General features: G+C 38.4%; 1 protein-coding gene across 1 annotated transcript in view; it reads right to left on the bottom strand.

Moving 5' to 3' along the window:
* The window catches only part of TMEM161B (transmembrane protein 161B), a 30618-nt gene extending 14647 nt beyond the window's left edge, over nt 1-15971 (bottom strand). The window contains exons 1-4 of the mRNA XM_010078529.1: nt 15898-15971; nt 8194-8274; nt 3216-3313; nt 789-945 (exon numbers count right to left, since the gene is read on the bottom strand). Coding sequence (XP_010076831.1) covers nt 789-945; nt 3216-3313; nt 8194-8274; nt 15898-15971 — 410 coding nt within the window. The remainder of the gene's footprint in view (nt 1-788; nt 946-3215; nt 3314-8193; nt 8275-15897) is intronic.
* Nucleotides 15972-16788: the final 817 nt, after the last annotated feature.

Genomic DNA, 16788 nt, shown 5'->3' on the forward strand with positions numbered 1-16788 from the left:
TCAGAAATTCATTTTCTAACTCACCTTTCCATAGCCTGCACTCTTCCAGGCCCTTATTCAATTCCACTGCTCTATCATCTCTCATGTCTTTAAAAGGCAACTTCCCTCCCTAAAGTGTACATCTGGATTGGTATGTGGAAAGCAATTAATTACCAGGTAAGCATCCATGTCTGATACTGCATTCTCCAGTAATAACAGCTGCTTCTTTTTACGGTTTGATATTGCTTGTTTCCTAAAAGCTCTGCTTTTGTTTCCCTCAGTTTCAGAGGGGAGTTTAGCTTTTCATAGAACTTTGAAAACATACCACCTCAGCTCCTACAACTGTCTACACATTTTATTTTCTGTAAACTTTGACAGAGTGTTGGGAATGAATGTGAGATTATGAATTCATGCATGTACCTTTGCAAACACACTGAAAACAAAAACACTTCTCCAAAAGTTGTAAATACTTTCTGTACAGAAATCTATTTCTGATTGCCAAACTGGGCAAAACCAAATTAGTTTAGAATCACTACATATTACAGACAAACACTAACTGTATGTTCATATACATGTATTTTCTCCATAAATGGTTTGGTATTAATGTTAACAAGCTATTGATACCTGCATGTATGAAGAACTTGTACAGCATATAAACTACCCAACAATGGCACTAGCTTACACGATCCTTTTCCCAAATGTTAAATTTTGTGTATCCTGCCAATCAACAATACAGAGCAGAATGAACTGCAGAATGATGTAAACTATTTGGAACAGATGGAGTCATTTAAGAAAACAGAAAAGGATACACTGCAAAAGCCAAGACAAGCAAACACCACACTACACTGATATTCATTTCTTGCGAGGGCTTCACAATACTGTAATAAGCTTCCGTCACCACATACACAATTGTAGCTGCAACAGTGAAGTCCACCAACCACTGATATTCAGGAAAATAATGCAATGCTGAAAAATACAAGTTTTCAAACGTTAAAGGTGTGACATTTTAAGGCACTTACTGACATTAAATAGAGTGATAACTTAAAAAAGAGCAACAACAGCAAACAAAACACATTTTTTCCACTCAACAACCTGAACTTCACTCTTCACTTCTGTTGTTCAATAACTGATTATTACTCAGAATTATAAGACTACAAGACTTTACTATTTTATCGTCTCAGTTTTAATACATTAACATCCTAAATTCAAAAAGCATACTTAATTTATATCTCAACATCACGACAGAAAACAGTTCTCCAGCTGAGTCGAGCTGTAATTCCAAATAAAAGTTTTGACTCTCTGTTAAAGGATAAGAGCTGACTGGCAACCATTTCAAATACTACATATAATCACTTCCTCTTTTTCTCTAAAAAAACCAACATCTAATATACAGAATCACAGAATGTTAGAGATTGGAAGGGACCTCGAAAGATCATCTAGTCCAATCCCCCTGCCGGAGCAGGAACACCTAGATCAGATCACACAGGAACGCATCCAGGCGGGCTTTCAATGTCTCCAGAGAAGGAGACTCCACACCCTCTCTGGGCAGCCTGTTCCAGTGCTCTGTCACCCTCACCGTGAAGAAGTTTTTTCTCATATTCAAGTGGAACCTCCTATGTTCCAGCTTGCACCCATTTCCCCTGTCCTATCACTGGATGTCACAGAGAAGAGCCTGGCTCCATCCTCCTGACACTCACCCTTTACATATTTATAAACATTGATTAGGTCACCCCTCAGTCTCCTCTTTTCCAAACTAAAGAGACCCAGCTCCCTCAGCCTTTCCTCATCACAGAGATGCTCCATTCCCTTCATCATCTTTGTGGCTCTGCACTGGACTCTCTCCGGGGCCCAGAACTGGACACAATATTCCAGATGCGGTCTCACCAGGGCAGAGTAGAGGGGGAGGAGAACCTCTCTCGACCTACTGACCACACCCCTTCTGATACACCCCAGGATGCCACTGGCCTTCTTGGCCACGAGGGCACAGTGCTGGCTCATGGTCATCCTGCTGTCCACCAGGACCCCCAGGTCCCTCTCCCCTACACTACTCTCCAACAGTTCCGTACCCAACTTATACTGGTACCTGGAGTTGTTCTTGCCCAGATACTGATTACTGATAGTTTGTTCTTCAAGATTTTGTTTGTACCTCCTGTACAGCAATAAATCATTGTGCAAATTCCACTGTAAAAATTCTGGGGACAGAAATTTGTGACAGAACTGTCACAAAACATTACCGAGCTCTTGTCTGTTGACTACAAGCTACCGGATATCAAACACATGGAACTGGCCAAATTCAGGTATTTTCAAGTCCTATACTTATTTTGAAATAACAATCTGGTTAGATTTAACAAAAGTTGTATAAATAACTTTTTAAAGACAGTTAAACCCTACACTGTATCAGTATCTATAAATACTCAAGGAGACACTTAAATGCTATAATTTCAAGCAAATAGCACTCAATGAAACTTGCGAATGCCTTGTTTATTTATGTGCCAGCTTCCAAAAACTCTGCATTTCTGTTAAAGGTATTTTCTACACTGTCTCCAACAACTTAAACTGAGAAATCTCCTCCATTAGTCTATATTTATGCATAGAACACATGCATCTAAAAATGCAAACAGGAAGAAAATACATGTCACACACACACACTTATTTCTATAGGAGTTTTCTGTAACAGAATGACTGGTTATGGTTAAGGAATCAAAACTTAACATTTAAAAAAAATCGCAACTTCCAAAACACTTAATGCTGCTTATTTCTGTACTGTCACTTTTGGTTTCCAAGTATTTTCCCTCAATGTTTCAGATGCTGAAAGTTCTAGGTTTCAGTGCTACAGCACATTTCCTGTTTTAGATGAGAAGAAAGAATATTTTTCAACATCTGCCAGTTGTCATTTTCTTGTAAGAATCTATGATCTCTGTTTCAAATAGACTATGATGTGATCCTTTTGGCGTTGTCTCATATGTACACCTGATACAACAGATGTGCTTCATGCTGGATATCACCTACTCATCCTTTTCCACAGCACTGCTATTACGATGTCACCCATGGTGCTGCAAAAGAGACTTAGCCCTAATTCTTGCTTTCTCATTTAACTTTATTATCAGTTGTACTTCTATTTATTCATTGTCTATAAAAAAAAGATATCCCACTATTCATCACAAATAAACACTTGACAGAAGGAATTAGGATATATTTGCAGTAACATATTATTGTCTGCATTCACTTATTCTTACCAATAGTATCCCTTTCAGTCACAGATTTTGTTTCCAGATGAAGATCAATGTCTTTTGGAATGGTTAGGGGTTTGTTTTCAATATGACCATTATATTTTCTGTAAAAATAAATAGACAATACACACCACAGATATGACAAAATAAACTTTTTCAATATATAATGGCATTTCAAATTTAGGAAGAGTGCAGACCACTTTTTTTTTTTTTTTTTGACAAAAAAAACCACTTTTATCTATCTAGCTAAAACCATTCATTCAAGTTCAAATTTTGGGAAACAACCAGGTATGTCAATGATTCCCAGTTCTATCTTGCAATGTACTTACTGTGTCAGGGTTTAAATATCTTCTACATGTTGCGTCCTGAGCATATATTAGGGCAAGATCCAGTGGCCAGTATTTACTTCAGTGCACTGATTTTCTCTGCTCAGGGAGCTACAGGGTGTTGTAACTTCCCACAGTCTCAAAAGGTTAGTGATACAAGTACAGCTACAGAATATATCCATCCTGCCACACAAATACCCTGAAGAAAATCAAAGGTAAACTGCGACATTTTAATTGAGGTTTAGATCAAGATGCTGAAAGACAGGAGTGTTAAAGTATTTAGATTGAAAGTAAAGAAAAAAGACAAGCAGACTTGGCAGTGTTAAATTATTAAGTGTTCTCTGGAAATAGTAACATGCAGTAATCTATCTTGTAAGATAGCTGGTAAGGAAAAAAATAAGAAACACATTTCCCAAAAGAGCTTAGGCCTTTTTGTCACAACAGGGTGCTCAGCAAGTGCATCATGTGAGTTGGACTAACCTAGATCCTTGAAAGATCCATCCTACTAGACATCAATCAAAGACAGTTTTAAGATAATTTTCTAATCTAAAGGGTATGTGTAGAAATACTATAGACGTGCTTCAATTCATACCCTGCTTATGAAAATAAGAAAAAAAAAATCACAGTATTACTATCAATCCTAGAGATCCTGTACAACTTGAAAATAAATAATCCATCATGCTCTCTTTGGGGAGACAGACAAGGCTAACTAAGTACATCACAATACAGCGCCAGGGTTCAAAGCTGTGTTCCAGGTTATAGTCATTGCTGCAGAGCACGACAGCAATACCCAGGAGCTTCGTAAAGAGTAACACACAGATTCTTTTGCTCTTATCATGCAGGTGGCTACTTGCTTACAGAAATGGAAGGAATAAGGCAGCTGATGGTTGATCCTCACACTGCTAAACCCTCCCTGGCTTCCAGCATTAAGCAACTTGGGGATAACCTGAACCAGGGATCACATTGCCTAATCCTTTTCTGAAACACTGAAATTTGTTGACTGGTGAAGCATCTCATGGCACAAAATTCCAGTGTCTATCCTAAATTCAGAAGTCCTTAAATCTACTTTACTAATGCCATTCAGTGACTCCTTGTATAACATAGTAGTAAGTTTACCACTCTCTAAGCAGCCTTTGCACACACTGGATACATTCCTGTTGCAAAACTCTCCCTCAGTCCATTCTCAGACTAGCAAACTTTACACTTCTCTTACTCCTAGCCACAATCATTCCCCTTTCCCAGCTCTCCTAAATCATCTTTGGTACAGTATAAACAAAAGCATGTCTTACACATATAAAACAAAATTAGACTACATTTTCCAAATCTTTAGATTTTAAACATCTTTAAGGAATCATTTTTCACAGCAGAGATACACATAAAGACCATAAAAGACAAGATATTTAGAGCAAAAGGTGCATTTTCATCTGGAGCTCTGGAACCAACACAGTGATCTTCACTTTCCTGAAAATAAGCCACACTACTAGACTTTAAATTGAAGAAAACACAATGCTCTAAAAAGAACCTGAACAAAGTGAAGTTACATGAAATTGGTCTGAGAGATTACCATTACTAACTGGAGTAAAACTTACCTCATCACTATTGCCAAAAAAAAGGAAAGAAATCATTAAAGCAGATCAGAAAATATTCTGTTAGGTTAAAAAGAAAAAAAAACAAAAAACAAAAAAAACCCAACCAAAACTTAAAAACCCTAAATTGCTAGAAGCAAACAGTAAACTACGCCAGATTGTAGGATAGCACCTCTCAAGTTAGAAAAGGAGACATGGATTTTCCATAGAAAGACAAGTTATTGGGACATAAGTATTAAAAATAAATTCACTCAATTGTGAACTTATTTTTAAGGAATGACACCCTCTCAGCTAATGTGGAAGATGAGAATACAAGCAGAAAACATTTTTTTTTCCAGGTGGTATTAATTCTCAGTATCATTCAAAGCACAAGAATTTTAATGTACAAACTGAAAACTAAGGACAGGAATCTAAACCATTATTCAAAAAAATTCAGGTGCTCAGGTCTAAACAAGAAGTCCCAAACACTGCCTAGCCACTTGAGCATCTCCAAGCTTCTGTGTGCTTCCCTGCCCCAGCTGGACTCTGATGTTTTCCTGCTGCATGCACCCAGGAGCACCATCATCTTGAGTGAGGTGAGCATTTTGATAACTAAAGCCATTTCAGCCCAACGAAATTCGGTGTTCTTACACTGTAATTATCCCAGGAGAACCATAATCCAAGAGGCACAATCAGAACATACCCAGGATCATTGACAGCTTTAATTCAAAAGTAATTCATAGTAGCTATGGACTTTTTCATTAGCCTAGCTCATTTTCTGAAATGGAAAATCAGCCTAAATACTCATGTGCTATTATAACCTATAGCATAATATACTGAAGTGTAATATACAGTGAATAAAACCTTCACACTACAGTTGTTTCCAAGGCTAATTTTCAAGGAAGTTCCTTGGATCTCCTTGCCATTTCTTTCAATTATTTCAAATTAGAAAAGTATTTAAGTAAGGCACAGGTAGTACATTTTGCAAGACTATGGGCTTGACAAAGCAAACCCCTTATCTTTGAAAGACACAGGGAAAATCAAACAGATGCATCCTTATTTCTTCTACACCATCTGTTTCATAACTCCTTGGCTCAAAGGAGCACTGCATTCAGTTTTGTACAACCTAAAACAGTACATCCAAACCAACCCAATGCAAACAATTCCTACTTTAAACTATGGTTCTCCTCTAACAACAGCTGCTTCTTTAGAGGACACAGAAGTGTATTTGACGACTAAAAGGTAAGTGTATTATTCATTCAGCTGTTAAAATAGCAAAGCAAAGAAAGCACCATCCACATTACCATCCTGGCTTATTTGAAGTTTCATGTCTCCCAGTGACTAACATTTACCTGGTACAAACAACTACCTACAACTACTATAACTGTATTCTCTTGGTTACATGTTAATGTAGTAAGATAATTGTATAAATCTTATAACAACTAAATCACACCAACAAAATTTGGCTGCACAGACATGAAAACATAGCATTCCATTTGAAATACTAAGTAGAAGTTTAGTAAAAAGGACTTTAGAAAAAGGACTTTAAGCATATAGAGGTGACTTGTGATACAGGTTCCTACTGAATTTTATAGTAAATTTTTCTAATATTAGAAAATTTAAGCTTATCTGTCAGTACACATTAACATGCCATGCTTCCACTCAGCTGAGAGCATGTAATTGCTCTGGGGAAAGTGAAAACACACCTGTTTTGGATGGCAAAAGACTAGCAAGGCTGAGGAAAGGCAATAAAAGCATTGTACATTTATTTGGCAATGCGATTGTTTTTCTGCTTAAGGCTCCTATAGGGGCACTTATAGTTACATAATAAAAGTTGGTTTTATATATTAATAAATCCTACTGGTTAAATGGACAGTTATAAATTGTAATGTTATTCACAACTATTTTGCCTCAATTTGTTACAGATAACTGTTAGATGAGTTTCTGAATTTGGAAGAATACTGCAACAAACATGTAATATTGAAGTTATTTAATACTGAAGGAACAAGGAACAACATCATTCTTTACCCCAAAGTGTGGCAAATGATGTTCCTAACCACGTATCTTAAGAACTACGAAGCAGGAAAAAAAAAAAAATCACATCAAAATGAACAGATTATATGTGCAGTTTGTGGATTAACATAAATGTTAAGAATTACAAGAGACTTCATACCAGAATAAAAGAAAAAGGACTGAAAGGAACCTCCTATGTCACAAAAAAAAAAAAAGTCAAAGGGGGTTTTTTATTTGCTTGTTTGAAACATGGCCAATTCAGAAATATTGCATCAACATAGCCAGCTCCACCACCTCAAGATCACTCTTGGTTCTTGTCACGCTTCTACTCTCGGTAAGGCTGTTCCAGAACTTCATGCTGGAATATCAGAAAATGTTTTCAGCTTAAGCTGACAGACAGCTATTCCACTCCTCTCAGTTGTCTTTTCGCTAGGTTAAACAAGCCAAGCTCTTTTAGCCTCCTCTTGTAAGACAAATGTTCTGTTTCCTGGATGATCCTGGCAGCCCTCTCCTCACCTGTTCACGTACAAATTCATTTTTCTTGAACATGAGCAATCAGAACCATACACAGTAATCCAGATAAAGTTCTACACTGGTGCCTTGTCCAAGAGGATTAACATTTCCCTATCTCTTCTACTAGAAATACCTCACCTAATACATCCTAGGAGCACATTTACTTTTTTCACAGCTGTGTAAGAGTGGTGGCTCATAGTAATCCCATGTTGAACCAATATACTCAAATCTTTCTTCTCTTCATTCAAGATGATGAGCTTCAATCCTATAGAAGACTTGCTTTCCTCAGTTTTAATCCAAATGAATATATTCACTAAAAAAACTCTTTGCCACTGAGTTAGCAATTTCACAGACCAATTTTGTGGACTGGAAATCATTCAGTCCTGCAAAATTTGGGCACATTCAACTCTGATAAACTGCAAAAACACAGTTCAGTACAGAGCTGTGACAATTAACGCAAGCAGGGCAATCACACACAAGCAGTTTTTAACTTGCACAAAAACAAATTAATCATGCTGGGAAAAAAAAAAAAAGAAAAAAGAAAAAAATCATAAACCAAGTATTTACCTATCTTTTTTGCTCTTCCCTCTTTGTTTCCCTGCAAGAATCCGTAGTTCTTCTTCAGTAGGATGCTGATACCACCGTAAACTAAAGAAAAAGAAAATCTCAATTAAAAAAATATCAGTATTAGCAATGTAGTGTGTTGGGTTTTTTTTAATAAACTATATAACAACACTGGTCATTTGCAACACTTCAGAAAATAAATTGCTCACATTTCAGAAAGGAGAGCCACCCTGCAGGAAGACGTGGATAGGCTGGAAGAGTGGGCTAACAAGAAGCTTATGAAGTTCAAAGACAAGTGTAAGGTCTTGCACCTGGGAAAACATGATCAAGGAGTGCAGCACAGGATGGCATCTACCCGGCTGGAGAGCAGCTCTCCGGAAAGGGACCTGAGCGTCCTTCTGGACAGCAAGCTCAATGTGAGTGAATAGTGTGCTGCTGCAGCAAAGAAAGCCGACATGACGCTTGAAGAAGATGGAAACTCCCTTTTTTTCAATGAGTCACATGCAAAAGACAAGGGATATTTGGTATAAGTTACTCCTGGGGAGATTCCAACTGGACACAAGTGGAAAATTTTTCACAATGAGCCATTGGAATAATCTCCCCTGGGAAGCAGCGGATTCCCCAACACTGGGCACTTTTAAGACTCAGCTGGACAGGGTGCTGGGCTATCTTGTCTAGACCGTGCTTTTGCCAAGGGAAGTTGGACGAGATGATCCCTGAGGTCCCTTCTAACCTGATATTCTATGATTCTATGAAAATATCCTTGTGTGCAAGTACCAGCCCTGCCTGAACTGAATAACCACAGATAAACTTCAGTTCTCTTCCACATATGAGATTCTTATTAGTAATTAGAAAGCTTTGCCACTTTGTCATTCAATTAAAACCCTTCACTTCTCAAAATAACAATTTATCAAGTTATCACCAAATACAGCTGGTTTCAGCTGGGACAGAGTTAACTTTCTTCACAGTAGCTAGTAAGAGGCTGTTTTGGATTTGTGCCGAGAAGAAGCCTGATAATAGTGATGTTTACAGTTGCTGCCAGGACATTCAAAGTCTTTTCAGCTTCTCTGCTGTGCCAGTGTCTGTGGGTACAGGAGAAGCCAGGAGGAAGCACATCCCCAATTCCTAGCCTGGGATTCGACCTTAGGTTTAGGATTGAGACCTAAACTGGTCAATGGTCTATTCTATATCATGCATGTCATGCCCAGCACATAGATCAGGATCTGTCTGGAAGTGCTATCTCTCTCTCTCTCTCTGAGTGGTCTCTGTCAGGGTCACCCGTCTCTCAGGGTCGTCTCACACACTTAGTCTGCTCTTGGATGGTCTGGCTCTTATCTCCTTGCAGTTTTGGGTCTTTCCCTGCTCTGGGATCATTAGCCAGGAACAGGCTGAGCTTTGGTCATCGGGTGGTGAGCAGTATCACTGTGTATCACTCATTTGTATATGTTATATTATCATCATTATTATTATTTTCAGTTTTATTGTAGTTTAGTTATGAAATTGTTCTTATCTCAACCCACAAGTCTCTCTTCCCTTCACCTCTTTAATTCCCTCCCCCATCCTCAAGAGGCAGGGGGGGTAAGTGAACAGTTGCTTTGATGTTTTGCTGCCAGCCAGGGCTCAAACCATAACAGCAGCAAACCAGGTTGTACTGATATTTGAAAAAGTTCACTAGAATAATTATACCATTACAGTTACCCATCAGAATCATATTCTAAACTACTTCATAAAGTATAATTATGCCTCTCAAAAAAACAGTAATTTTCCAGAATCTGGAATAGCCATTATCAAATAACCGTTACCAGTCTTTTTTCTTTTGCAGAGCAGATCACAACACCAACATTCCTGTATTAGGTTTGCTTGGCAAGGTTTTGATAGTGGGGGGGCTACAGGGATGGCTTCTGGGAGAAACTGCGAGAAGCTTCCCCTGTGTCTGACAGAGCCAATGCCACCTGGCTGCAAGACAGCCAAGGCCAAGCCCATCAGTGACAGTGGCAGCATGTCTGTGATAACATTTTTAAGAAGCAAAAAAAACCCAGAGCAATAGCAGCCTGAGGAGGGAGGAGCAAGAATATGTGAGAAACAACTCTGCAGACATCCAGGTCAGTGCAGAAGGAGGGGAGGAGGTGCTCCAGGTGACAGAGCACAGACTTCCTTGCAGCCCGTGGTGCAGACCTGGAGAGGCAGCTGTGCCCCTGCAGCCACGGAGGTGACGGTGGAGCAGATCTCCACCTGCAGCCCAGGGAGGACCCCATGCTGGAGCAGGCGGATGCCTGAAGGAGGCGGTGACCCAGTGGGAAGCCCATGCTGGAGTAGGTTTGCTGGCAGGACTTGTGACCCCACGCTGGAACAGTCTGTTCCTGAAGGACTACACCCCACAGAGGCACCCACATTGGAGCAGTCTGTGAAGAACTGCAGCCTGTGGGACTGGGACTGGAAGGACTCACCTTGGAGAAGTTCATGGAGAACTGCCTCCCATGGGAGGGACCCCATGCTGGCGCAGAGGAAGAGTGTGAGGAGCCCTCCCCTGAGGAGGAAGGAGCAGCAGAGACAATGTGTGATGGACTGACCTCAACCCCCATTCCCTGCCCTCATCTGCTGCTGGATGGGAGGAGGGAGAGAAACAGCGAGTGAAGTTGAGCTCAGGAAGAAGGGAGGGGTGTGGGGAAGGTGTTTTAAGATTTAGTTTTATTTCTCATTATCCTACTCTGATTTTGTTGGTAATAAATTAAACTAGTTTCCCCAAGTCGAGTCAGTTGTACCCATGACAGTAACTGGTGAGTGATCTCTCCCTGTCCTTATCTCAACCCATGAGCCTTTTGTTATATTTTCTCTCCCCCGTCCAGTTGAGGAGGGGAGTGATGGAACAGTTTGGTGGTCCCTTCAACTTCTACTAGAAAAAGTGCTACTAGAAAAATCACTAATTTACATGTAACTGATCTGCATGTTTTTCCACCTTCACCAATCAATGCAGCATCCATTGCTCATTTATTTAAAAGGCAAGTAGTGGCAAGGGAATTCCCAAGAGGAAAAACAGAGATGATAAGTCCCTAAGATGGTACATTTTACCTTAATTTCTTAGCATGCCAAGAATCTTAGTAACTGAAACAAAGCCTTTTCCACATTCAACAAGTCAGGGGTGCTGTCCAGATGCAGGAAGGACATCACTCTAATCACCATTCTCAAATGCCGAGGCAAAAGAGCCCCCAAGTATTAAAGGGAACAGACTTAGGAAATGCATGTGTATTTATGTGGATGTACTTTTCCGGAGTAGGAGGCCACTACTTGGCGACACAAGTTAACACAGGGTAATAGTTAGAGATTATAGTGGAATACACAATCGTCAGTACTTCTCAGGTTAAGAAAGCCTCACCAAGTAGGACCATTCAAATCTACACTGGCAAATTAGCGATTGTGTTACATCCAATTTCAAGAAGATAGGAAGGCAAATTTGGAAAATAAACATCAAACCCAAATAACTTCAAGTGACTTGGTAACACTTGATTCCCAGCTCTGTTTTGGAAAGGTTTCCTGTCTCAAGTGAAGTCTGGTCCACCCATCTTTGTATTGCAGAACATGGCCTTTCATGTAAATATAAAAAATTTTGTTATTCTTCATGGAACATTGTCTACATAACAAATGCTGAGGGAGGTCCACTGCTATGAGACTCATGCTAAAAGCAGAAACAGTCTTAAACGCAAGCTTCCACAACAAGAAAAATTATACATTTTCTACCTTCCTTACGATGGCATGGGCACTTCATGTGTGCACACAATGTTGCAAGAGACACTGGATAAAGACTACGAGAAAGAATAGGTACAACTTTAATGAAATGTGTGTATCACTGAGCATATGTCTGCCTGGCATGTCTTAAACAGCAGACATAGCCCTTCTTGTCCTGATACTGCCCTTAACACAACACTAAACTTGGCTGAGGACAGGGAAGTAGGAATGAATACAACAAAAATACAACGTTTCAGGAAGAGCTCCCAGTTTCGGCAGTGTAATTGCTGGTATAATCAAGTATTGCACAGAGCTCATGGACATAGTCTTAACTTAAAAACTGGCATAACAGACAAGTAAGAGTTCAAGCCAGCAATATTACAAAGAATACAATCTGGTTAATAGGGAGTTCCATGAACCCGTGTCAGTAGGTACTGCTGTGCTGAAGAATCAGCTGATGCTGGGATTTCTTCAAGAGAAAAGAACTTCAATACCAACCAATAATACATCAGAGATCCAAACCATCACACACTGCAAATTTTCCTCGAAGGAATTCACTGCCAGTTCAAAAACTGAAAACGGCAACTAGTACGGACAAAAAGCCAACACTAAGGACAAGGGGTTAACATAAAAGATAGTTTGTTAGCTAAAGCAGGAAAAGAACGGTTTTTCTTTCTGCCATTAAAATTCAAATTCTTGTTGCATGAACAAGGAATTTTAGGAAGGAGAAGAAGGGATGAATTTTGTCCATGGTTTTTATGAGGCACCAGTAAGAGTGAAAGTTATCTCACTAATTAATTAATTAAATACTATTATTTATTATGTATAAATTATTTATTAATTAATCATGTGTGGTCCCAGATGAAAAATTTGCTGCTTGCAGACTCTGTTGTAAAAGAGACTTTGTTAAGACTGAGAATCACACGGAAACTAGAGTATCTACCTTTTCATCTAAGAAGACAAACTACACTGGAAATACTAACTTCTTCCTGTCTTTCGCATGACTTAGAGGAAGTGGGGGAAAGCAGAGAAATAGTCTCCTACTTCGTCATTTACCATCTCCCAGATCTTAACTTGGTATGCTGAGATTATGAAAATCAGCTGTGCTGGAAGGTAATTTTTGACATCTTTCCTGCACAGATAGAAAATAGTACCTAATACAACAGAACAGACAAAATTCTTTCTCTGTGTAACATACTAAAAAATAAAAAAAATCAAACACTTAAACCATAATTTGTTCTTAATTACACTACAGAATTACATTGCAAGTGATTCCTAATTACAACTAATAAGATATAAGAGTTTGGGGATTTTTTAGTTAATAAAACCTACACACCTTGCATTTAAAATTTCAAAACCAAAAGATCTAAACAAACATTTTCATAAAGGTAGAGCTGAAAAAGAGTAGTTGTTATCTGCTTGAGCTTATATATGTTTAAAACCGAGATCCCACAACAGATTACTCCTTAGCTTTGGCATATCCAAGGTAGTCTGAATGGGAACAGTAGCACAGATATGCCCCAGTTAATCTGAATGAACGTCATTAACAAATGCACAACAAAACGTCCGTTTCCGCCTGTCTTTCTGAAGTGTCCTGAACACAGAACGTAGCTGAACAACTTAAAAGCAACATTTTTGTAGGCAATGTTTTATTAGTTCAAAATGCAAAGGCTTATGAGGATGCTTAGGCTGCCAATTCACTGACTTCAATAAATATGAATATTCAAATTATGTTCAAGATCTGAAAGTAGCATTGATTGAAAATATTTCTCTACAATTTTCAGTTCAGTAGTTTTTCAACAGTCAATGACAACTTTTCATTCTGTAAATCAATAATTATGTGTATTCTAACAATTCTTTTAAATTTTGAAATGTCTGTATTTCATTTTAATGGATTTTAAATGCACACACACAGGCAACTTGAAACCAACTGGTCACTTAGGAGTTACCAGCATGTCTTCCTTGCATTTGGCAAGGGCTATCTGTAGACATTTCAGACTACCTCGCTTAGAAAAGCCTCCCAACCCTTTGGAAGAGAGACACTGAAGCCAAATAACTTAAAAACTAGCTTTGGGAACCAAAGACTAGTTGAAATATCTTGACAAAAGAAAGGAAGAGCAGGTGGTAACCTTTCTGAGGAAAGCCAGATTGCTTACGAGTGTGTCTCCTTGTACCTGTACGCCTACATGGGTATAAACCACCACCCCACCTACACAGGTGTGTCAAAGAAAACACTGTTGGCAAAAAGACAGCACTAAGGAAAATGGGTTAACATAAACAACATCTTGTCAGCTAACCTAAGAAAAGAACTCTTTTTCTTTCTGACATTGAAATTCAGTTTCTTGTCATTGTGACGCTTCTGACTTGTTTTTATTTCTGGAACACAGACCTATTTCTGGCTCTTTACATAATTTGTATATTCAAGAGGTTACTCACAATGACTGAAATTACAATGCACTAAAATAGTTGCCAAATATAATAGAAGAACACTGACAAGGAACAATGAGATTTTCAAGGCTACCAAGGCAATAATAAGACTCCCATTGACTTCAGTGGGAGCAGAATTCCATAAGCACAAGTGCAGAAATCCTGCTTTATGTATTTTTCAGTCTGCAGGTATGACAAGATAAAAGGTGAAAAGGATTATGGAAAATATTTGAAGAGCAAAACCCTCCCTGTCATTGGCACAAGACATGCCTCCGAACAAGGATACAACAAGTGAAAACTTCACAAGAATTAAGAACACGGGTATAACATTGAGCAATTATTTTAAAAGAGCAATTAAATATTCAAATTTTGAAATATTAATTTAAATAAAATCTTTTAAATAGGACATAAAAGGTGGAAAACTCATTTGAAAAACTGCTGATAAAAACCACTATGGTAGTAACACACCTTAAAAATAACTGGTATGTAGTTTCATATTAATTAATGTAATACCCTTTGTAGAGCAGAAAAAAGGTGTCAATATCCTGTAGATGTGGTCAACAACGAAACTTCACACAACAATTAAGAGTACGATTCCTGTTCATATTATTCACCTGATAATTACTGCTTTCCATTATACCTAACAGTGATACCTAACACACATCTAAACAACATTTGGAGTAATTTTTGATTAGCAACTCTTTGGGTGAGGCAATGGGGAAAAATCAAGAAGAAAAAAGTTAGTAATTCTGAGATGCAGAGGAGAAAAGGCAATGGAAAAATTATACAAGACTGGTTAAGACTTCTATGGAGCACATTATTATTCAAGGATACTCCTTCAGAAATGAGGGAGTAGAGATTCAGTATTCTCAAAATTTTAACAATTACAGAAGACAGCACACTATCTTCTAATCATACAAAGTGTTTTTCTTCCCAAAGAAAAAAACACAGTGTCTACAATCCTTTTAATATTTAAGATACAGATTTATATTCAAAACAGCTGCTGGTTTTTGTTATTATGGATACAGACACACAGAGAATGCTCCCCTTGCAACTCATTATGCCTGTTTGATCTATTGTTATGAGAAAGTAGTGTATTGAAATTTATACTAATCCTGCCCTATGAAGCATTAAAAAATATAATTTTTTATAAATACCTAAGCACTCCTCATATGCAAAGCTAATCAGCAGGTGGATTATCAAGAACACTGAGACAGAGAAAAAAATCCTTCCATTCTTCAGCATCTTGTACTCAGTTTAGCTTTTAAGATTAAAGTAGGTAGCTTACGCCTTTAATAATGTAAGAGCTGGGCAACAGCTAACTTTATGACCAATACAATTAATAGCAACAAACAAGTCTGTTCTTTTACAGCAACACTGTCTTTATACCTTGATCCTGTAAGTCAGGTGTCACAATGCTATGGTAATAATTTAAGAACAGTAGATTAATTATTTTTCAAGAAAACAACCTAAATTAGTATGTTTTACTGTTAGTACTTGAATGTGTAATTGTATTACCATATTCAGACACAGTATAGTAACCATTTCTTATCTTACCTGCCACTACAGAGAAGCCAACGAGCGAAAGAATAGTGAGGTATGATCTTCTGTATGACACTAGCCATTACCATGGTAACCACCAACTGCACACCTATCACACCCTGTAGAGGAATAAGTTAGTAACAGGTCAATATGTGTTTTAAGAAGTGCTGAAGTACCTTAAAAAAATAAAATAAAAGCACCTTGTGTGGTAGAGATAACATTTCTTAGTTCTTTTTAAACTAGAGAGAAAAAAAGCACAACATATCAATTTTGAAGAGATCCCCTGGAACTTGCTATAATCAGTTACACACTTCCTTCAGGAGAAAAGGCATTGCCAGGTCACAGGGCTGGTAACATATGTCCTCTGTTCCACAGACTGTAAGGCCACATGTGGATGTGGCATTTCACAAGACATTATGCCTTAAAATTACATCACTGATTACAGCCTTGGGTTTCATGGTCTCGTCAGTTCTGACCCGATTTAACAGCTGACACCGCACAAACCCACCGGAATTAACAATCATTTACAACATCCGCATGGTGACATTTCAGCCTTTGATTACTGCCAAGCATTTGCTCCTCGCTGAACTCCAGGCACAGGTGGGGAAGGGAGGGACGGGCACATAGGAATCAGCACAGATCTCTTTAACGTCCAACCCCTGATCAGGATTTGCCACTTGAGCATAGCCAGCAGAAACCTCACTCCCAGTCACTCAGCAAGCTTTAATTCTACTATTGGCTGCTGTTGGATTTTGTTTGTTGGGTTTTTTTTTAATAAAACATCTTTAAACTTCTAAAGCTAAATAACAATGAATGAAATGTTGCATTGTGTTACTTTCATCCTGTACATGAAATTCTATCAGCTGATACTAACACCATGTCAAAAACCAGCATGAAGCACGTACA

The sequence above is a fragment of the Pterocles gutturalis genome, unplaced genomic scaffold (assembly GCF_000699245.1).
Source record: "Pterocles gutturalis isolate BGI_N339 unplaced genomic scaffold, ASM69924v1 scaffold3308, whole genome shotgun sequence".
Lineage (NCBI taxonomy): Eukaryota > Metazoa > Chordata > Aves > Pterocliformes > Pteroclidae > Pterocles > Pterocles gutturalis.